The sequence below is a fragment of the Lemur catta genome, chromosome 1, assembly GCF_020740605.2.
Source record: "Lemur catta isolate mLemCat1 chromosome 1, mLemCat1.pri, whole genome shotgun sequence".
Lineage (NCBI taxonomy): Eukaryota > Metazoa > Chordata > Mammalia > Primates > Lemuridae > Lemur > Lemur catta.
Window position 1 is genome coordinate 44,229,371 of NC_059128.1, and position 24,076 is coordinate 44,253,446.

The 24,076-nt window shown below is 41.4% G+C and overlaps 1 protein-coding gene across 10 annotated transcripts in view; it reads left to right on the plus strand.

Moving 5' to 3' along the window:
- The window catches only part of TRIM9 (tripartite motif containing 9), a 106,848-nt gene extending 83,277 nt beyond the window's left edge, over nucleotides 1–23,571 (plus strand). For 2 of the 10 annotated variants that reach the window (XM_045567281.1, XM_045567299.1), the window contains exons 7-10: nucleotides 106–244; nucleotides 16,796–17,099; nucleotides 19,324–19,486; nucleotides 21,518–23,571. In XM_045567281.1, the coding sequence (XP_045423237.1) occupies nucleotides 106–244; nucleotides 16,796–17,099; nucleotides 19,324–19,486; nucleotides 21,518–21,580 (669 nt within the window). In that variant the 3' untranslated portion in view covers nucleotides 21,581–23,571. Of the gene's footprint in view, nucleotides 1–105; nucleotides 315–1,704; nucleotides 2,231–12,791; nucleotides 12,981–15,489; nucleotides 15,532–15,941; nucleotides 15,966–16,795; nucleotides 17,100–19,323 lie in introns of those variants that run through there. The other 8 variants (XM_045567352.1, XM_045567340.1, XM_045567350.1 and 5 more) reach the window with 8 other exon arrangements.
- Nucleotides 23,572–24,076: the final 505 nt, after the last annotated feature.

Here is a 24,076-nt window from a genome sequence, read left to right on the forward strand (position 1 = left end):
AGACTGATGTCAAAGCTCTTGCTCCTAACCACTCAGCAATGCTGCCTCCCCCACCCCTCACAGGGCCTCATGATAAGTGACGTCCTCTTATTTGCTGCCCCTCAGGAAGTGTATGTGGGGAAGGAGACAATGTGCACTGTGGACGGGCTTCACTTCAACAGCACATACAACGCTCGAGTCAAGGCCTTCAACAAAACAGGAGTCAGCCCGTACAGCAAGACCCTGGTCCTCCAGACGTCCGAGGGTAAGGCCCTTCAGCAGTATCCCTCAGAGCGAGAACTGCGCGGCGTCTAAAATGGCTGGCAAGCCTGGAGGTAACCCCACCACTTCCCACATTCCTGAAGTCTTTCCATGACTTGCTCTGCATTCTGCATAGAGCCGCTCTTCCTCTCCGGCCTTTAGAGAGCCTGTGGTATGTGGATGTGAGCAAACCAAAGATTCCACATCGGCAGTTCAAATGGCTTGGGCCGTCGGCTTCCTTTGATAACGCTCTAAATAAGCTGCAGTTGAAGAAGCTGAAAAGTGAAGGCCTGAATGTGCCCCGGTGTGTGAGACGAATGTGTCTAGGCTCTAGAACAGGCTCCCATTCTCTACTAATACACATCATGTGCCCTTGTTGCCCAGATGGTTCTAAATTACTCTGTGGTGCTTGCTTGTTCCTGAGGTGGGACCTAGATTCTTTCCAGCTGTGGATTTTTATGACCGAATGTGTTTCAAATGGGCGTGGGGTGCTAGAGCTGTTCCCAGAGGGCCTATTAGCCACTCCTGGCTCAGCCAGCTTGGCCACCTCCATTTCATGCCCAAAGCCCAGCCGTTGGCACCAGGACTGAGACTTCCTGTGGGCACCAAACAGGAAGAGACCAGCAACTCTGCATTACCTGCCATTTTCATCTTTGCCAGTCCCTCTAGTCTGAGTTAGGCTGCCTGGGGCCGCCGTACAAGGTTAATCTCTACAAAACTTTTGCTTCTTGGCTATACTTTAAATATCTTGGTCATCAAACACAAGTAATCCATCTCAGAAGCAAGGCTTGAATTGGATGGCCAAGTATAACCTCTGAGGCTTTTAACATTTTCATTTGAAAAGCAAGTGCAACACATGAAAAATTAAACCTGCCAAGAGGTATTTGTGGCTGGTGCCAAAGCATTTTGAGAGCTTGGGGTGTCATTTTAATCATAAAAGTCACCCCCCCCATGGCATTTTCCATAATTTCCCTCTGCAAAACGAATTATGTTGATTCTGTTTAAGTTCAAGATGTTAGCTAAAAGCACTGTTGTTGGCGGTTTTTCCTACTTCCCACAAACCTCAGCATATGCCAGTCACCCTGAAAATGGTTCACATGGTTAAAATCAAGCACAACTTCGAATCCCACAGCCAGGGTGAGAGGCCCCTAGCTGTGAAAACAGAGCTTTGGGGAGCAGTTGTAAGTGTGTGAGTGGTGCTAATCGAAGAGAAGGATTTGTTCTCTAGGTCATGTTGCCCACATGACCTGTTCCCACGTAGAGTACAGTGATGTGGTTGGTAGTTAGAACTTCCCCCAGAATCATCATTTTAGCAACTTCTCTCTGGGATGACCTATCAGTTTGAGAGCAGTTGCCACTTTTCCCAAAATACCGTGCTAAATGCTAAAGCCCTCCAAGAACTCTTCCTAGATGCAAGGCAGAAGGCCTTTGCTGGTGATGGCCTCATTTCCCATGTGTGTACAGGTGGGCTGACTGAAGAGTGAAGTGCATGCCAGCAGAGCAGAGAGAAATTGCAGCAATGTTACTAACACGTGTCATCAGACCTGCGGGAAAACTATTTCTATTCATAATACATCGTGGGAATCATACTATTCTGCTAAACTCAGTTATTAGCATAGCAGCCTGAGCACTTATGTCTCTCGTTTCATCCTGCAGGAGGATGTAGTTTCTCAGTTTCTTTTAATGTTCACAAGATTATGGTGTCTAATTTAATAAATTACAGGATTGGAACTGCGATCCTTGGTACCACAGTCACAGAACTGGGGGTCATTTTCTAGATGAAACAAACGGAACAAGTTCTCTTCCAACAAAGAAACTGTACTGTAGAAATTAATTTCCTCCATGAATTTTATATATTGTGTACAAATATAAGGTATGTATATGAATACAAAGAAAACCTATCATCATGTAGATATCAGTATTCTCTGTTACTGCACAGAAGTGATTTTCTCATGATGAAATAAAGTTCACACACATACTTTCTCCATAACTTTGGTTTGTTCTATTTGTTTCTCCCTCATTCTAATTCATTCAAACAGTGAGAGAAGATTTAGAGAGCAACAAAAAATATAGTGAATAGTTTACTTTAAAAAAAAAAAGCTTTGATCAATTTGTAATGATAGAGAAAGCCTATAGAATTAAATAATTATATCTTTTTTTTGTTTTTTAGAAATCAGTGAGAAAAATGCTATTAACAGTTTTGATACATTCACTGCACTTACACTTTATTAATCTTGTTTCCTACAGTTCCTGGAAAGGTTTGCTTTAGAGATACTTTTTTCTTGCTGGTATTGGGGGTGGTGGGGTGGTTTGTTTTGGCTTTTAAAAATATTTCATATTCTTCTTAGCAAGAGTTAACTCCTTTCCAAAGTTCAAAACAAAAAATCTATAACACAGAGTGGTACAATTTCATATGTGATAGCAGATCTAACTTGCAAATCTAACATGCATTTAGTCTGAGGTTTAAATCACTAATCACTATACTAAAGGTAACAGGGAAGGTCAAATGACTATACATTATTATGAATTCTGAGTGTTTTTTTCTCAAAAGCAAATTTATCTATCATTTATTGGGCAGTGCTTGATAGGTGTCCACTGTGTGCTACACCGTGGGTATAGAGTGTGAAACAGATGTGACCCCTGCTGTCCTGGAGTTTACAGGCTAGACAGGCCTTAGAGAAATAAACATGTAAATAGTTACATACTTAAAATCATGATAAACACTGTGAAAAAAGGGGAGAGGATCAGCAGAAAGTTATAATTTTTATAGGAGAATTGGTCAGGAAAATAATGAAAAACAATTTAATTCAGTGGAAATTATAAAGAATATGTTATTAAGAGAAAAGAAAAGGACCGAGGTGTGAGTGGCACGTGACTGTAGTCCCAGCTACTCAGGAGGCCAAAGACGAGCATGGGCAACACAGCAAGACCCCATCTCTAAAAAAAAAAAAAGAAAAAGGGAGAGAGAGAAGGAAAGGAAAGGAAAATGCATTATTATATGAGTTCAAGTTTGGTTAGTTTCCTGAAAGCAAGTTCCTGGGGATATATCTATGACACCCATCAAAAAAGGCCACTCACAGATCTAAACTACCCTAACTTAAGAAATACAACAGTAATCAATGAAGAATTTTAATGAAATAAGGTCCCAAAACTTGGTTCTGTTTTCTTTAAAGTAATTCATTTAATAGCTGTCATAGCTATGCCACAGTCTTTGAAACTATCTGCAAAAGATTATCTGTTGAAAACCTTCTGTAACAAGGCTTTCTTAATCCATGGAGTTCTGAGGCTCATGCTGTGTGTGTGAGACAGACTATACTGTAAAAAAAAAAAAAAAATCAGACAAGGCTGAGAGGAACAGAATAGGGAATGTTCTGTTTATTTTTCTCTAGTTTCCCTCTTTCTATCTAAACAGACCGTGCCTTTTTATTTTTAATCTGGAAAGAACATGAAATAGAGCAAAGGGTAATATTCTTGGGTTTCAAATAACATACTGAGAATATTAACTGGCTGAAAAAGAAGGTCCTTTGCCCTCAGCCGTGTCAGAGCCAGGCTTGCCTCAGGCAGACTTCCCAGCAGAGATGGAGCTACTGCCCACCGTCCCTCAGGGGAATCAGAACATGGAGAGCTGCAACCTCTACATAGAAAACACTCTATAACACAGATCTTCGTGCAAAAAGATTCTTTTCCTTGGACAGATTCCTAGAAGTGAAATTGGACCAAAGAGGATGAACCTATTTAAGGCCTATGATCTATGTTTCCAAATTGCTTTCCAAATAGATCTTTACACCAGGAATGTATGAACCACTCTAATTTATTATATCACCTTAATTCTACTTTTTAGAGTTTAATTTTGACTAAAGAGCAGCCTTTTCTAAAAACAAAAATATTTCTAAAACAGTTTTTTAAATTTATATTTTCATAGAAGTAATGTTCTGATTGTTTTACATCTAATAACTGCATGCAATAAGTTACAGCGTATTGCAAGGAAAATGAACATGATCTAAAGGTGGGGTGGGGCGGGGGGTGGGGGTGAGGTGTGGGGAGATGTCCCAGAGAAGGGAGAAAGGTTGAGATCCAGACATGGAGTAACTGTATGTGAGGCAAAAACTTCAGAAATCTGCCTTGAGCAGACCACAGAAAGGAAAACTTAGTCATTCAAAACATTAATTGAATACCTCATCAAGTATGTCAGGTACCAGGCTGGGCACAGACCCTGCCCTAGAACTTACAGGCTATACTCCTCCTTCCTAAACTGCATGGCACCTTACTCAGATCACCTCTCTAGAACTAAGATATCCACTCTACAATCCAGATTACCATCTTAAAACCAGGAAGTAAGAACAATGACCTCTGATTGGCAAGAACACACATACACATGCACACACACACAGTGTCCAGGTGTAGAAGCTCCTGTACTGTCCTCAGAGCAGAACCATTGGTCTTACTCAGTTCTCATTTACTCTTAGTTTACGCACAATTCCACTGAGCTCACTGACCCTTTTGCTAAGACCACAGCAGACTAAAAGCATCAGAAGAGAGAATAGAGGAATTGTTATAGAAGTGAATTGAGGCTCTTGGCAGCATTGAACAAGGAAGGTAACAGGAAACACTAAGAAAAGATCCCCCAAAAAAAATTCAAAAGAGAGCGTTCATGGCAAATATTCTGATTAAGAAAGTCAGAAATCTCGAAGATGAAAGCTGCCAACTAAAAAGAAAAAAAGAATGTCAGAAAGTATATAATACATTTTAGAAAGATTTCCCTCTAAAACATGTAAAAGTCAGTATATTCTCTGGAATCCTTGGAATTCCTCTGTGGTATTGGGTATATCTTAGAGGGTTTTATGGAATCACAATATGAAATAAGTCAAAAACCTAATATGATATTTCTCATATATATAATATAAATCCTACTTCACTTGTGTCAAACTGCTAAGAACTTTCTTCATTGTTCATCAAGATTCTGTGGAAACTAACAGCAACATGAAAGCCAGGAAATATTTCTAGGATACTAAAATCCAGTGGAGAAATTATGTAAAAACTGCCCATTCCATGTCTCACTAGAATGGCCTACAGAAAAAAAAAAAACAGAGATTTTTTTTTTTTCTCTGTTCACCCTAGAACAGTTATACAGACTCCACCTCTTTGCCCAGGGCTGATGTCTGAACCTCTCCCCTGTTCCGTTGCTGCACCATTCTCACATTCTAGATTTCTCCTATGTATTCATTTTCTACTGCTTCTATAACAAATTATCACAAACTTTGTGGCTTAAAACAACACAAATTTGTCACCTTACAGTTCTCAAGATCAGAATCTTCAATGGGTTTCACTGGACTAAAAGTAAAGTGTCAGCAGGACTGTGTTCTTTCAGGTGAGAATTTGTTTTCTTGCCTTTTCCAGCTTCTAGAAGCCACCTACATTCCTTGACTTACGACCCCTTCCTCTGTCTGAAAAGCCAGCAGCATAGCATCTTCCAGGCTCTTTCTGACTGTCCCTTCCTGCCTTCCTCTTATAAGGACCCTTGTGATTGCCTTGGGCCCGCTCGGATAATCCGGGGGACTCTCTTCATCTCAAGATCCTTCATTTAACCACGTCTGCAAAATCCCTTTTGCCATGTAAGGCAGCTTATTCACCAGTTCTGGGGATTAGGATGTGGGCATTTTTGGACAGGCCATTGTCCTGTCTACCACACTCTATAAGTGTTATTATTATTATCATCCTGCTTTACATGTGGAAAACTGAGCTTCTGAGATCTTAAGTAACATGTCAGACCCAGGACGTCGAGCCTTCCGTGCCCAGCACCATCTGCTGTGGTGCCAACGTTAGAAAAGTGCTCTTTGCACTCGACCCAAAGGGGAGAAAGAGAAGGAAAACCATCCCAAGTCTGTCTGCTAGGTGTCTGGAAACATCCTGTCAGAATGATGCAGCCTGTGTAGCTGTCTCATGTGCTCAGCCAGAAACCCCAGCCAGAAATAAGACTGTAGTATTTTCAAAGAGTCATGTCAGAGTGTTGTCGAAAAGAATAACACTCCTGCTTTAAGAAGGGGATGTGCAAGTGGCTCTCATTTCCACCATAATATTCAAGTCCCTCCTCATATCCTATGTCCTTTTCCGTGTCTCTGGGTTTCCTCCAGCTCCCTCTCACCCCAGGTGAGCAGCTCATGTAGACAGCCCCTTCCCCAATTGCTACCAGTGGATGTCACCAGTGGTGACATGTTGCTGCCTGGGAAAGAAAGGGAAAGTCAGAGCCACATCCTTGAGGCCCTTGAAAGCCACTACCAAATGACGTCTAGCACTCGGAGCCCTGCTTGGGCTCCGTGGAGCTCTCAAGCCTCCTAAGTTGAAGGTCCTGGTAGCCATCTACCCAACATTGTTCAGGATTATTTTATCTAATGACAATAAATGGGGTGGGATTCTTGAAATTACATCTTAGAAATTGCTTTCTAAAAAGTGGGCATAGACAGTGTTATTCATAAGGATTAAAATCTCTTTTTCCTTCATTAGCCTCCCAGCATCCCACTGCCCCTTCCAGTGTGGTAGCTCCTTCTTCCAGGCATCAAAGGACACCACCCAGAAAATATTTCATGGTGCAGGCAGAATACAGACTTACGCTTCCATTTGTCTGAATGCCAAATGGCCTCAGATGCATCTGTCCAGAGTCTCTCTGCAGATATTTTATAGGGATTTTAGTCTAGCATAAGCACTGCACTTTTAAACCCTGAATCACTGAGACCCTCAGAGAAGTTGTAACCTTCTGACAGAAAAAGAACCTCTCAGAAGAACAACTACAGGGAACAACTCAGCCCACCTACCCCTGAGGCCAAACTTCCAAAGGGGGACAGTCCCTAACCACCATAGTCCCCTGAACTACCCTATTTAGAGGAGAAAAGATTCATCCTCAATAGAGTTCAGGGTTTGTGGGTGAATTAGGTCATCTGCACAAAACTTGGTCACCCCTGAGGACACTGAGTGTGCCCCCAAGCCTGTGGCACAACCCTTATCTTTTGTACATTTCCAGGTCACAAAGAGCAGCAGTAGCCTTGTCACCCCCAAATTTTATCCACCACCAGGAATTGATTCTAAGTCTCTATCCTATCCCTCCACGGCTGGTAGTGATAGCTGGTAGTGTCCCTTATCCTCTCTGGACTTCAATTTGCTTATCTCTAACACTGTGAACTTAGAACAGATGACCTCTAAGTTCTTTACAATTAGTACTTTTGTGGCTTTTCTCTTCAAAATTACTGTTGCAAGCTGCTTCACAAAATGCTATGGAAGTGGCATTAGATGTCCCCTGCCTCCTCCAAGGGTCTTAACCTTTTGCCTATGATACTGAAAATTCAACACTAATAGAAAATAGTTGATAAAGGATCCTATAAGGAAAAGTATTTGATCCACTGCGGATGTTTTTTCCATGCCTGTACTTTGCTTTTCCCGACCCAGAATATCTTGGCCTCTCCAAAAATAATTAGAAGAATATACATTTCCAGGATGAAATCCTCAAGGTAGGTAAATCATACCTGACCAAATTTACAAAATCCAAGGTGAGAGGCATAATGATAGGTTTCAGAGACCAGGAAAGAGAGATTCTCTGTTCCTTTTAATTTTGACACTATACATGATATCCCAGGGAATTTCTGGAATTTTTCTATAGGGCTGAATTGGATCCAGAGCCCTGTTTTTGGTTCTGCGGAGTGTGCTCTGCAGTTGACACTCTAGGGAACAGGTTAGTTCTTTAGAATCTTCGTGTATCTCTTTAAAATATAGGAATTTTCAGTTTTTCTGATGATAGTTCCTTACAAATAATGCCATGGGAATCTAAATTGGAGAGGAGGGCTTGGTCATGAAGTATGCAGCCATCCTAGGGTGGCAAGGGCTGTTTCATTCTTTTAAAAGGAGGTTTTCAAAACATTTGTTTCTCATTTCTTAACTGCAATTAATGCCACACTTAAGAAAGCTTAAAATACCACCTTTTGTTATAAATTACGTACCAGTCGAGCATAATTATGACTTTGGCTGCTTATTAGATCATTTAAGGAAATTCAGCCTCCTTCCTCATCATTTCTTTGTCTCTTTTAAAATCTTCCCCAAAAAAGCAGATTATTTTACAGCTGGTTTCTAGTTGAAGTGAAATTCATCTTTTACGCTGCTCCTGCAATTCTTAGTGACATATCTGGCTTTCTTGTACTCTAAAATACACCCATCTTGTTGGACCAGGGCTCAAGGGCTGCTTAAGTTAGGAATCTGTTCACAACCAGACAGGAGGACAACCAGGACTTCTAGCATGACACAAAGGAAGCAGGATTGGTATACACTGTCATAAGGAACCCCACTATCAGTTTACTTTTCCTCCTTGAATTCCAAAAATAACACCTCAAAGACTGTACTTTGCATTTTCAAAATATTCTGCAACATACACAAAAATCTTTAGTACTCTATATATGGAATCAATCAAGAAATTCCACCCCGAGAAATATAAAAACCAATCAATAATGTATGACACAGATTTTCTCTAAATTATTATTTTTCTTATGGTCAGCTCTCCTGCCAACTTTGTGTTTCCCAACTGCTCAATTTTAATACGATGTCTGGCACACAATAGGTGTTCAATTATTGTTAGTTAATGAAAAATTTAAAGAAATATATGGTGGCCCAGTAGGAGTACACCACCTAAATATTCTTTTTTTCTCCTTGAACCCAAAAGCTAGTCAATAATACAGACGGTCCCCAGCCCGTCTTTACTTTGGAAATTCTTGATTGCTTTTCTCAAGAAGAGACCTCTGCCACTATCTAAACCCCAGCTCCAGAATCCAGCCAATCCCAGGTGGGAAGGGAAAGAAGTCCAGGAAAGAGCAAGAGGAAAATAAGGGTTGTTGACAGAGTTGACAGAAAACATGTCTTGACACATTTCTGTTATAAACACAGTCCTATCCTAGAGTCATAGTTATGCCTGGAGTTAGCACCTTCAGCCACTGACATACTATTTTCCGTTGCTCTTTCCTGCTAAGCTGGTTTCACTCAGCAAAGCTCTTCTACCAGACAGGACCAGTGCATATGATGAAACATGATGAGGTATTAAAAATCTCTTAAGGAGCTACTTGTCTTTCTCTAGTGATCTATAAGTTAAACATTAATAATTATCATCATCGTGAGTATTAGCTGCGACCTAAACAATAGCTTTGTATCATTTATTCTAAAGAAAAAAATGATAACCTCATTCCTCCTTGTCTCGACTAATAGAACATTAATGGCTGAGAAGCCTTCTCCATATCTCAATAGTTGTATTTTAAAGGGGAGATGAGGAAATGGTATGTACATCCTTCCTGCATCCCATGAGTAAACACAGAACACACACTTGCGTAGTTTTGTGTACATTCCATGTGAGTTAAGTATGATTTGGTTAAACCAGGGACTGGCAATACTGTTCTCAATATTGTCATATTGTTTTTGACTCATGCCTTTGAACATGCACAGAGGGGCATGACCAGGACAGTGAAGGATTTGAAATCTATACATAGAGAAATGGTCAGAAATAAACTCTATTTAGCTCAGAAAAGGGAAGATTTAAAATGGATTGTTGACTGTACTCAAATACTTGAAGAACTAGTGATCTGTTCCCTGTGGCCCCAGAAAGTGATGCTACAGTGGGTGAGAAGAGTTCCTAACGAGGTACGTCCAGACCAATATAAGCAAGAGCTACAAACTGGAGGGAGCTGCCTGGAAGTCCCCAGGGGACTTCAAAGGGAAGCTTGATGATTGCTTCTCTGATGTTATTCAGATAAGTGTCTTCCCTTTAAGACTCCTGAAATCTAAGATAATATGAAATGGCATAGATAACTTATAGGCAACTGACCACTGTGTGCCCATGGGGAAGGGAATAAAGGGAGAATTGCTTGTTTATTTGGGCTGGGATCAGGTGGAAAGTGTTCTCTGTCTCTCTCTCTCTCGTAATTCATTTGGAAAGTTCTCGTGGCAAGGTAGGAATGTTTTTTTTGTTTTTTGTTTTTTTGTTTTTTTTTTTTCTTTTTAGGAGCTGCCTAGAGAAAATGCGGTAAGAGCCCAGCTGGTAGGGATGGGAGGACGTAGGTGGGGGAAAAAAAAACCCTCAAAACCAAAAATGGAATGGTTCAATAACATGTATATGAGATAAGCTTGCCTGAGTAAAGGGTGTAGTTCAAGGGAGAGAGGAGTCAAGGGAACTTGGGTCATCAATACACCATGGATCCACATGAAAAGACAGGAAAAACAATAACCACTTTAGGGTCAAGTTCTTAATCCCATGAATAGCCATAGCTACCCTCAATCCCCACCTCACCAAGAGGTGCCATCACCAACTCTAAGTTCTCCTTGGTGCTGAGAATAGAAAAGGTGAGTACGACTCGTGGTGGGACTGGATACACTCTGCAAGGTCTGTACCCAGTACACATTCTTCACTGGTGTTCAGATCATTGCCTGGGGGTTCAATACTCTGAAATTCATCTTAACATACATGTCCTGTCCCTTAACTTTTAAAGTAACACGTATCTTCAATATAATGAATTGTCACGCTTGGTGAAAAATGCATTTCCAAGCAAATTCTTGTTAACAAAAAATCTTTTACTTACATAAATATAGTTGTAAATGCCTTCTCTCCCTACAATAAGCCCATGTCAGTTTGTAGGGGCACTGTGTTATTGTATTTCAAATCTTTCATTACACTAAAGGGCTAATTTCTCCTTAAGATGATAACATAATTTTTGATTTATTATATCTGAACAAAGAAATGATCATACCATATCAAGCCATCCAAACCATATGAAGTTTAGGTACAAGAAAACTTGGGCCAGGGACAGTGGCTCATGCCTGTAATCTTAGCACTCTGGGAGGCCAAGGTGGGAGGATCACTTGAGGCCAGGAGTTCAAGACCAGCCTGGGCAATGTAGTGAGACCCCCATCTCCACAAAAAATAGAAAAATTAGCCGGGCATGGTGGCTAATGCCTATAGTCCCAGCTACTCGGGAGGCTGAGGCAGGAGGATGGATCTAGCCCAGGAGTTTGAGGTTGCAGTGAGCTATGATAATGCCACTGCACTCTAACCGGGGCAACAGAGCAAGATCCTCTCTCAAAATAAATAAATAAATAAATAGATAGATAGATAGATAAATAAATAAATAAAAAGAAAGAAAATTGGAATATAGTATTCTTGGGAACACAAAGTCTTAACTCCATGAATAGCAATTCCTTTCTCTGAGATAGGGTTTGTACTTTCCTTTAAAAAAAAAAAAAAAATCTTCCCCCACTGACAAAATCTAAAGCCTGAAAAGCTAACATCAATATTATAAGTTCAGAATGAAAATGAGGCTGACTCTTGGCAGTATTAGATTAAAACTTGCCACTGCCCCTGTTCTGAGCTCTTCAAATAGAATCCTATTCTGCACACACACACTCCAGTTATTTTTGCTTGAATGTGCACAGAGTGGCATTTTGATAGAAGGGTGTGCTCAACAAAGAAGAGCTGCTAACAGAATTAAACCAGAAATGTATTCACAGGAACACCTCAGGCCACCAAAAGTATTTTTTCAATGAAATGAAATTTCCTTGGTGGTTTTGGATATGGAATATTACCTTCCTGCCATCTGTATTTCCTAAATTATTACTATAAAACTGAGTTTCTAAAAGGCTTCAATGGAGGAAATATCCATCTCCAACCGGACTACACCACTGCATAGAGCCAAGTATTGTTTGACAAAAGGAAAAGGAGTGATTTTAGTAATTTAGAGAAACTCATTCACAAGCCCTTTTGTAAAACCAGACTAAGTAATTGATAATTCCTTACTCTGATATAATAATGGTCTTCATAGCAGACCTGACTATCTGAAAAGAAACAAAGACACTTTGTTACCAATGCACCTCACCACTGCCCACTGTCCGACTGTTAGAAAACCAAAGATGGCCAAATGATGTCCCTAGAGTCTAATCATTATTCAGAAACAAAGGTAAGGCTCTCTCCCTGAGGATTTCTTCAGCCCTGTCTTGGGCCACATTCTTCCTCTCCTATTGAAAGATCAAGCCTTGAATGTGCCCTTAGAGAAAATCATGTCATACACCTAGAAATGCATCAGGAACAGTTTGTAAAAATCATCATCTCCTACATAGAAACCCTGTAAGAGGCCATTGTTGAATAGGTAGTAACATCCAGGATAGCTGAAAGGAGTAAAATATTAATTTCCTCTTGGCCATCATGGGTAAAATTGACCTCTAAAGTTACTAAATCCAACTCTAAAAATATTTCATTTAATTAAAAGGAAACCTTTCAAAATAATTTTCCTACCCCTAAAAATTGGGGAGAAATGAAAACAGTTGCCTGTGATGTTGGCGGTATCCTCTGGTCTTGGGTCCTGACCTGCTGAGAATTCCCTCCCAGCCCCCAGGCACATCGGTGTTGTAGATGCCTGTATGTGGCACCCTGTGGAAAGATGAGGCTTTGTATAAATGCATTGTTAAGGCAGGTCTTGGGGAACCGTGCACCAGCAGGTAGCAGATTTCTGATCTCTAGTTTGCATTGATCTTACATTTAGACACAGATTCAGAAGAACAGACCCTCCCTTTTCCAGTGCCTTCGGAAAGATTGCCGCTTCGTAGAATGAGTCCTTTCTCCTCCACCCTTAATCTACAACCCAGCTTCCCGGGGAGATCCTACTTTGATTTCCGATCCTCACCCCACCAGCTGAGCTTGCATTCCTCTTTGCAGTCTCTCAATGCACCGGGTGAGCTGAGCTCCTCAGACCTTTCCTCTTGATCTCTGTGCCTTGAAGGCAGCTTTGAAATGCGTGTTTTGTTCTCGCTGTTCATGTGCTGTGGTGCAGGGGATGAGCTGGTCTCTGTGTCTGTGGCCCGCTTCCAGTACGAGGGGCATTTGGATGATGGAGCTCTGTGGCATTCCTGTTTGTGTGGTGAAAGGAGCAACCATGGAGCTGTGGTCTATGTATAAGGGCATTGGAAAGTGATGAGTGAAGTTGTTCTTTTTGCACAAGCTGGTACCACCGTGGATAATTCGCTCTGTCATCACATGCAGTGGCACAGCACGGCACAGGCACTGGCTGGGTGGAGGCCATGGCAGTAATTTGGAGGTTTGCAACCCTTCTGTATCCAGGAAACCAGCTGTGTCTGGGAGACTGGATCAGTGCATCCAGCCTGGAGTGGTCTGATTAAACATAGACTCAAGAGATCTTTATTGACAAACTAAAAGTAAAAACATACCAACAGCAGAATATATCCTATTCTACAAAGCAGGCAAACCAGAGAGCAGAAAGTAAAAGCATTTTCTGCAAGAGCCTGTGCTCACTGGTAGGACAGTCGGGCTCATGGCTGAGTGTTTTTCTAGCAAAGGGGAGGGACCACTGCTAGCTGAATTAGAAACCTTAACTCCTAATGCCCAAAGATCCAAGCAATCAGAAAGTCTGGCCTCCTGGAAGTTTTCCAAGCCAAGCCTGTTGTGACAGGGCTTACAGCTGACTTCAAGGAAGCTAAACTTGTGCTAACTTTGCAGTGAACCCTGTCTAGAAAATTAAAATCCTAAAATATCTAAGATGCAGACCTATTTGATCTCTTCAGGACTATATTGTAATCATGGATACACATGATGCACATTTCACATTTCCTGAGGTTTCTTTTGCTTTTTATTTTATTCTTTTTGCTCATCCCATATCCTGGAATGAAGAAGGCCACAGCATGACAGTGCAAAAAGGATGCAGGGACTTCAAGCTCTCTTTAAAATGACATTTTTCTTTGTGCTTTTATGTTTCTTATTGTTTTTCTGTGCACTAGCTTTCCAACATGCTTTGTTATGAAACTCTTTTCACTTGTGTCTAATGTACTGAAATACTGTTATAGTCTTTGTAATGTATATTGTCTCAAGAATAAAATGAAATGTGGGTTTTGGAATATTTGATGAGTGTATTTAACAGCATTGTTCTAGTTGTATCGTTGAATCTTAAATATATGACAGTGTGTTTAAAGTAGTGTAAAAAGATCTCAGAATATTTGTTTTGAAAAAGAATTTGCAAGAGGCATGATTCATTTAAAAATTGTAAAAGCCCTATTCAGATTCTACAAATTTCTTTGAAAAGCTGGATGTGAGAGTCAGTTTTAAAACTCTGGGTGTTCCACATTCACTGTGCTTTAACCTACAGATAGAAATTCAAGTGACAACCCATAGAAATTAAACATAAAAATCAGCCACGAGTTGGCAGAAACTGTTTCTTTTGCATGTGAATTCAAAGCAAACTACTAAATAAACTAACCACAAGTAAGGTCATAATCTTTAAATTTTGATTTTACCCCAGTCCCTTTTTATAGTAAGTTGCTTTGTTTAATTCTTGCAAAATTCTTTTGAGTCAGTGCGTTATCCTTCATGTGTTTTAGAAATTAGCATATGAGGCCCTTACTAAATTGAAAAAAAAATAAATGATTTTTTTCTTTATCCCTTAGTGCTTGTCAAAACCACATTTTCTAAATCAGTCCCCAACGCCACTGGAAATTGTAGATCACACAGCTTTGAACTTTTTAAGGCTAGGCAGCCTGCCTTCCTCCACCCCGTGCGGCTTCTCCTGGGGCACGTAGACCTTAGGGAAGGGAGAAAAAGTTCCACAGGTGATTCCAATTATCTCGAGCCCACACACTTTCCCTCAGGTGAGAAGGATTGAGGTAGTAAAACAATCTAAGACGGAGAGGGGTAATTTTACTACATTCAGATTGGCATTCTTAATGATTATCAGGTGTATTTATTAACATCTGATTACATTACGCATTTAGTTATATATGTTTGCTTTATGTTGGGCTCAAGTCACAGCAAAGACCTTTCCGCACAACCAGAGTTAGAAGTGCATACGACAGCAACACAGAGTTTTATCACGATCCAGTGATTTCTCCGTTTCCATTGGGTAAATTTTTCTCAGTTTTAAAAGTCAGCTTTCTTAATCTGGAAACTTTAGAGGAAAAGATTGAACTGGGAATGATGATGAAAACTTAAGCTGCAGATTTTAGAATCCACTGGAGGAGGATTTATGAAATGGTAAAAAGATGCGCTTTTCATTTTGAAAAAGCAGAGAAGCAATTTTTACCCAGCAAAGTAAACTAACTATCAAAAGGGCTTCATTTTTTCATGAATCAGGCCTCTGATGACTGTATTCAGCTGGTGCTTTTTAAGTGTATACAAATGATTTTTATCAACCTGGTTGTTGTTTCATAGCTTTGATGTGTAGTATCTCTTTATAGGATGCAATTTTGAGACACAATCTGCACCTTACTCTCAATTAGGCAAGTATACCTGTTGTAATTGTTATCTTTTTGTGTGATTAGTATGCTCAATTTACTTCACAAAATAAATGGCAGCAGCTTATTTTCTGTCAATAAAATTGTCTAATTGTCATTCTAACCCTATTATAACACTTTCTCAAGTTCTTAGAAAAATAGAAACGTCTGTATCTTTTAAGGTTATACCTCAAAGCTTACTTTTTCCCCAGTTTTCCTATCCACCAATGCAAAGCACTCTTTATAAGCACTAAATGTGGGTAAGGGTAGAAGTCAGAGCGACTGTTGTAGTGTATGTGGCATTTTAAATGAAGCCCTTTTGAGTACTAGTCTATCACAAGAGACATGTTTTCTTATCCATGTCAATTCTGCTTCCTGTCTCTCTCCCCCATGCCTTTCACTTGGAATGACAACAGTTGACATTAAAAAGCTGTTGGCAGGTATGGAATAACCTTATTCTGTTACAAATAGCAAAGACCACAGTGCATGTGAGGTGGCTCACAGGTTCAATAAATCAGCAGTTACATCTCTCAAGTGTATTATTTGCAGGTGGCATTTAGAACCTGGGGCATAACAATGTGTGCAAAGACATCATTCTATCTGCACCTAATGTCCAAAATACCTACTGCTTCAGCAAAATATCTTACATGTTAGTTTTAGGAGTAACACGCAAAACTGTGTTTTTAAGTTATGAGGAAGCAACCTGTCCTACGTCCAAGTCACACTTATAAAAATTAGTTTGTTGCTTATAGCTTCGCAGCTTGTGAGCTTTCACTAGAGCTGAGGAACTTTTCAGAGCGACTAGATTTTAGCACTTCTGCCGAAGGGATATTTCCTGATTTCACTCCGTGTGTTTTATCCCTCCTCCATCTAGGACTCTAGCTCCTAGCCTCCCCGCCTCAGGGGTTACACAGGCATCTTAGCGCATCCCCTCTCCCTTTATGTCTCTGGTGCACTGTTCTGCCAGTCACCAGGTGAAGGGACTTGCACCTTCCAAAATCGATGCCACTTCACTCCCGGATCACCTGGTTGGGAGTGCAGTCTGAGCCAGGTAACCCCTGCTGAATCGGTCGTGTGTCCTCCGTCTGCTTCTGGTGCAGAGAGTACCAACTCCCAGGACGTCCCCTTGTCTGCTGTGGCCCTGGACGCCTCCTTCCTGCATGGCAGCATGAAAACGCTACACAACGCTCCTTACCCGCCCAGGAGTGTGTGACGATGCTGAGCTTCTGGGGTCTGTCTTAATAACCCGATTCCCTTCTGTTGTTCCCAGTGGCCTGGTTTGCTTTCGACCCTGGCTCAGCGCACTCGGACATCATCTTCTCCAATGACAACCTGACAGTGACCTGCAGTAGCTATGATGACCGGGTGGTGCTGGGGAAGACTGGCTTCTCCAAGGGAGTCCACTACTGGGAGTTAACGGTAGACCGCTATGACAACCACCCCGATCCTGCCTTTGGCGTGGCTCGCATCGACGTGATGAAGGATGTGATGTTAGGAAAGGACGACAAAGCTTGGGCAATGTATGTGGACAATAACCGGAGCTGGTTCATGCACAACAACTCGCACACCAACAGGTACCCTGCAGCCCCCAAACCAAGCCTTCTTCACGTTGGCTTCTGGTCAGGAGTGACAGCCCAGTTCAGAGACCTATTATTAATACATAGACAACATTAAGGAAGTCAGGCAGGTGGTCTTGAGCAAGTAGCACAGGAGCTCTGTTGCTCTTAGGTGTGTCCATCCTGGTGGTTTATTTTTTGCATAAAGATAGAAATGTGAGCACTTGCCCAGGCCCTTCCTTGCTGTATTTTGCCCACGGCTGGAAACTGAGAGATCTCATGCATATCCCTTATAGGAAAGCAATCCGGGGTTCTAAAACCCAAACCTACAACTTTCCAGAAATTTGCCTTTGGACATATTACTTCATTTTTCTGAACCTCAGTTTCCAAATCTTTCCAAATTCGTGTAGTAATATTTTTCCATGCAAGCATGTTCTGAAGATTAAATGACATATGTGAAAATGCCTCACATTGAAGGCACCTGAAAACATAGAAGCCATTGTTCTTGTTATCATGATTCATTAAATCTTATGGATGCCAACGTGGATAGCTTCACACTTGAAGGACTCTCTTATTATTGTCTGAATTGAGAGCACCCTATTTGCCGAGGACAGAGTATATAATAAAAATATAGACAATTAGAATTTAACACATACTATAAGTTTTTCCCTGGATTTCCTTTTTCAATTGGTTGTGTTCTCATCTTCAAGTATATTTTTCACAAATGTCCTAGGCAGAGAAGTGTCTATCATGGATCCTAGTCCACCTTATTCTCAAATTTCCCCAAAATACACTTTCATTGGTGTCTATAAAAAAAATCCAGTTGTGTTCAATCAGCTGAAAGGGAAAGCAAGCCAGGACCCTGCCATTTCAGCTGTTTCCGTGTGCTCATCACCGACCCTCTCTAGCCTCCGAGGGCCTCCTGTTCTCTTCGATATTTTCTATGCATTCTCCATTCAGGTGTGTATTTTTTGCTATCACTTGAAGTGAACACACACACCATTTCAACTTGATATCAAATCCTACGGGATGTAGATACGCACTTACCTTCAGTGACTGACATCTTGGGGAACTCTCTGTCGCTAGATTCCTGATGCTATCACCCACACACCACAGTTACCTTTTCCCTTTTAGCGTCTTTATTTTGGAGTGAAGGAGTGAATAATAACACAACCATAACGCTATGCAGTGAAACACATTTTTAAAGCTGAACACATCTGCTTGCATGCCGACTGCATGTCACTTGTGCTGTCATTGTTAAAGCTGTGAATTAACAAGATGCAATTTGTAAACCTGTCTTTTAATGACTGTGTACAATCTGTATCCTGCATTCGAGAGGAAATGAATGACACTTTCTGTGCTCTGCTGAGATGAGGATGAAGTTCAATATTGCTAGATCTCAAAAAGGGAGGAAAGACATCTGATTATCCATGTTTTAATGGCATTTTGCAAAATCATCAATTGAAGCGTAAGACACAGTTCTTTGTAAAATGACATTTGCATGTAGTATCCTTAAAATCACTGCACTCCTATAGTATAATTATTTCACTTTGCAGGGAAGAACCCTCTTCTTTGATGTCATTTTAAAGAGAGACTCTAACTTCTTAATTCCAATGCAGCATGCCAAAAAATAACCATCTTTCTGGAATGAGTTTTTCTATTTAATGGGTAACATAAGGTCCAAACTCTTAATTTCTCATGCATATGTTTTAGGTTCAACCTAAGTGCTTCTTTATTTTGATTTTCAAATGAAGTCATTTTGTATTTAATGATGTTTAATTCACACCATTTGTGCAAAGTGTGCAACATTCCTACAGTCAGAACTCGGATAGCTCAAAGGCTATTTTTTCCCCTGGTCTTTAGTGTTTAGTTTCGCACTGCGGCTCAGTGGTAGAGATCTACACGAATGAGTTCACTCTCAGCAACAGCAGAGCAACCCGTGCATTCTCAACAGGGGCCAATATCTCCTCCAAGGGAGGGAAAATTGGGAGCGGGGGCAAAATATCTTACTCTTTATGTATATAAAGCGCAGATATACAAACAGTACATTACCAGGTATAGAGTATATCTGTGGCATTACAATTTTATCTGAAAGGGGTGGAAAGGGAAAAACTGTTTAAAAAGCTTGGAGGGGGGCAATAATTATAAACAGGTTTGCAAAACGCTGTTTTAACCATACAGAAAAAAGAGCTTCTAGAATGACAACAAGCAAGTGAAACCCGATTTTTTTCTTTTCCCACAGAACTGAGGGAGGGATCACAAAAGGGGCCACCGTTGGGGTCCTCCTCGACTTAAATAGGAAAACCTTGACATTTTTTATCAACGATGAGCAGCAAGGCCCCATAGCATTTGAGAACGTGGAGGGCATGTTCTTCCCTGCGGTCAGCCTGAACAGGAACGTGCAGGTAAGCGCCGCACCCCCGCGTGTGAAACGGCTTCCGCTGACCGCTGCACCCAAGGCAGCCCACGGGCGTTAAATCAAGCTGACTGTGTAAGGCCCAGACCCAGACAAGGAGGAAGGGAGGAGAGAAAGGGATCCACGTTGACAGCTGGTACGGTTCCACACCAGCAGAAGCCCCTTCTTTCTTTGGACACAGTCTAGTTAACAGCACGTGAGAAACTGGAATTCTGCTCATGGTTTGCTAACGACCCTCCCTCTAGCTCTAGTTTTGTCTCTAAGTAGAAAGGAAAGCCTTTAGTCAACTGCCATGAAAACAAATGAAATGACTTACACAAAGCCCCACGAGTGCCTGAGAAGAAGTGAAGGTGTAAGATGGAAATGATAGTATTGTATCGTTCTCAGAAAATTTGAGCATCTTCTCTGTACTCTTGTTCAGCTCTGTTAGATGGGAAGGGGTAGAAAAGATAGTCTCTACCTACCAGTTAGTTACTTGTGATTTATTGTGGATATAAAATGACAGATTCTTCTCATTCATTCATTCAACAAATATCTATTGAATGCCTTTAACATGCCAGGCACTATTGTAAGTATTTGGGATATATCAGTGGAGGAAAAAAAAACATAATCTTACCATCATAGAGCTTACATCCTAGTTATAGAATACAGACAATAAATATTAAGCACAATTACTACATTAATTATATGGTATGTCAGAAGGTGGTTAGTACCATGCAGAAAAGACCAAGGGTAGGGCAAGAGGACCAGGAGTGCTGGGGATGGGGCAGTTGTGGTCTTAAATAGGATGGGCAGTGTACACAGGCCTTATTGAAGCCACAGGTGAACTGAGCCTTTAAAGAAGGGGAGGAAGGGAACTGTGCAGAAGTTTCCAGGCAGAGGGAACAGCCTATGCAAAGTTTCTAAGGCATGAGGGGCCTTGCCTGGGCAAGGAAGGGCGAAGAAGCCAGGGGCTGGGGTAGGGGGTGGGTATCAGAGCCCTGCTAGCCACTGTTAGGACTTAGATTTCACTTCCCTCCTGTGCTGGGCCTCTCATTAACCACTATAAGCCTCATTCAGCAGGTGGTTGCCTTAAGATAGGGCTCAAGAATCAAAACACTGCAGATGATTTTTGCCCTATCCAGAACCACAGTCTTGGAAGCTATTAAAATATATATATATTGTTATCCATCAACGTGTGCAATAACAGTGATCACAACCCAGTGAGGCCTGCTCTTCACTCTTCCTGGAAGTAGATGGGGTCTTCTGGGAGGCTGGAATCTAATCTTTCAGACTTCAGGCTCTACATTAGGTGAAAAAAAACCACAAAATATAATTGCTGTAGAAATTAATCTCAGAAGAAATTGCATTCAACGTTTTCCACAAGTTAGCCATTTCCCTTTCAAAGAATATCGTACTAGGTGCTCTTCTGGGATTTTCAGGACATTCTGAGTATCTGCGGATAAAGACTTGGGCTGGGGCAGACAGGGACGAGACGGGGGAAATGACGGCACTGCATGAAACGGTTCTAGCCTCGTCCACGCAGCTGTCCATGGAGGTGTGAGGTTGAACAGAAATTGCTGAAAGTATGAGCGCTGTGTTTCTTCATCGCTGGCAATCATCTGTGCAACCCCAGAAAGAAAGACTTGCCCTAGTTGGAATAACTAGGAGACAAGTAATAAGGGGAGGGCTGTCTCTGCTAATCTGTCCTTTGTCCATGGCTTTGACAGAGGTCACGCCGGTGTGGCCAGCAGGTGTCACTACCTGCAAATCAATGCCTGTGTCTTCAGTCGTAAGGAACACAATATCCCCAGAATCCTTTCAAAGAGGCAGGTGGCTAAGAACCATATAATCAAGTGTCACCAGGATTTGGGAGCCCACCATGGTGGCCAGGCTCTTACCATGGGCAGAATTCTGCTAGAATTCTCTTTAATGTCTGCTAGCACAGATGTTAAAGAGGAGCACACCCACTGTATGCTGTGTTCGGGGGCGGGGGGGGGGACACGGGGTTCCTCGCAGGACTCACAGTCTCGTTCCCCAGGTGACGCTTCACACCGGGCTCCCAGTCCCCGACTTCTACTCCAGCAGAGCATCAATAGCCTAAGGATGTGCCCTGGAGGCGCCAGCTGCCTGTTCTTACCTCTGCCTGAGAGCCACAGCGAGCAGCTCAGCCAGCCGCGGTGGGAGGCAGAGCTGGCAGGAGAGGGCCGAGGAGGAGAGAAAAGCTGGGCCTCTACCGTAGTCACACCCACAGCTTTGCCCCCTTCCCTTCCGAGCCCTCCTCTGCTGTCACACCTGCGTCCACTTCCACGTTCAGCAACTCTAACCAACAGAGGATCTAGACCGCCCACCACGTCACTTCCTTCCACTCCCAGATTTTGCTTTTATTTAACTTAATTTTTTATGTAGGTGACTTATCTTTTGTTTCTTTTCTGATCAGGTTATTGGTGACTTACTGAACTGTCACTGCCAAGAGAAAATTCTCTTGCTAACGTTTTTCTTAAGCTTTCTGGCAAACAACAAAGTTATAGGGGGAGGTAATGAGCTGAACTTGGAGCTTGCAGCTCACCTCCTAGAATCTTCTTGCCCTGTTCCTCCCATGCAGTGTCAGCTCTGCATAGCTACTCTTTGGGAGGTGGGCAGAGTGAATCTAGTATTGAGAAATTTTACTACCACTGAAGCACAAAACTATCAGCTACACAGGTTCACGGCAGGGTAGGATCATTAGGATGGTTCTATAATTCAGACAAGTCAGAAACCCTGGCCACTGTATAAATGAGAAAGTCTCTAGACATAGGCAAACCAGGGGACATAATGATTTGGTTCGTTTATTTAATACAAGCTTTTAACTGAGAACCTACCAGGACCAGGCACTGTTCTAGACACTAGAACACTGTGTTCTAGACACTGTGGGGAAACAGTGGTGAACAGACAGGCATAGTCTCTGCCATTCTGGAGCTTTTATTCTAGTAGGAGAACGAAGCAAAAATAAAATAATTACAAATTGTTATAGGTAGTAGAAAGGAAATAGGCAGGGTCAAAGAGGCTCTTTGCAAGATCTTTCAGGTTTCCTATTATAGAATGATGCTAAAAATCCATACATTCTGGCCATAGCACCAGAAACGTACCAACTCAATGCCTTTTCAACTGCGCTACTTTAATTATGGTACCTGCTGCCACACATCACAGAGCCCTTCTTTGGTAGAAATCATGTCAGCATTCTTATTTGTTAATGCTGCAATGATACTAAGCCTTAAAAACACATGGTTAGAGGTCAGAGGACCCGTTCTCAGTAACGGGGGATAGTGAGTTGCAGTCCACAGCGTCCACATTCTCAGGATAAACACGCTTATCTCCATATAGACTGTGCCTGTTACAAATGGAAAATCCATCCACTCTGCTGCCAGTCACCGCCTGACTTTCTGGAGTAGTCCACATGATACTTGGGAAAACATGGACGTGTATGTCATTACCATGACTGATAGAGTAATAACACATATGGCTTCTATATAGAGATCGACTTACAGAAGTTACTCTTCAGATTCTTCAGTTTGACATGAAGTTTTAGGAAAGGTAGGATCTGGGAAGAAGGTCTTAGTTGTCTAAATATTTTCCAGTGAGCCAAGACATTGACCATGAAAAAACAAGAATAACACATAGAAGAGATAGGATGGGAAAGCTAACAAATTAAAGTTTTGGCAAAAAGTCATATATGTAAATAGCTAATTGATTTACTTTTGTTCTTTATTTAGATTATTTCTATCAGTTACAATCAGTTTTTCTAGTTAGGTGTACCTAATTTATTGAATGGGTGCTATCCTGTTTATGTCTATTTTGGTTTTTCTTGGCTACAGGCAAACTCTGTTGCAGGGCAACACTAGTTTGATATTTGATTTACTCTCCAATGAGACTCCATGGCTGGGCCGCTGTAGACTCACAGTTACTCTTGTTCTTTATTAAATTCATCCTGCTAATTAGATTTCTAGTGACTTGTAACATGTAGTTTACACTGAATTGCAATTATAGATGCATACAGCTACTGTACTAGAAAAATTGTCATTTCGGGTGTGCCAATAAATGATTTTTATGAGCGAACAAAATGTCTCTTTAGAATTTTAGTTATTACCTGTTTGGGGTGACAATTCACCTTTGCCAGAGCAATATTTCTTCAGCAAAGTGTAATTGGAAAGTCGCCCATGAGGTTTTGTAAGCCATGGTCTTCGCGCCGTTTCCTTCAGAACGTGGCACTGTCTCCTGGTTTTACTTATCACCTCAACCATAATTTGATGTGAAATTTCCACGGTTTAGATGCTTTAGGGTCTGCCCCCAAGCATTGAGGCCTTATTTAAGCCAGAAACGTGTGCTAGAAAATATAGTTTCACTTTTTCAAACCTGGATCCTTTAATATTTCTTTGAATGGTTCAACAAGACAGTTGTTTTAAAATAATTACCACATTATTGATCTCCCTAACATTATTATTAGCCTTTTAAAAGTAAGTGTCTTTTTTATTAGAAGAAAAGCCTGACCTAAAAGTCCATGATCTGGGTTGCCATCCCCCAGAGCGGAGCAGCACTCGGCCGGCAGCCTCTGCTCTCTGTC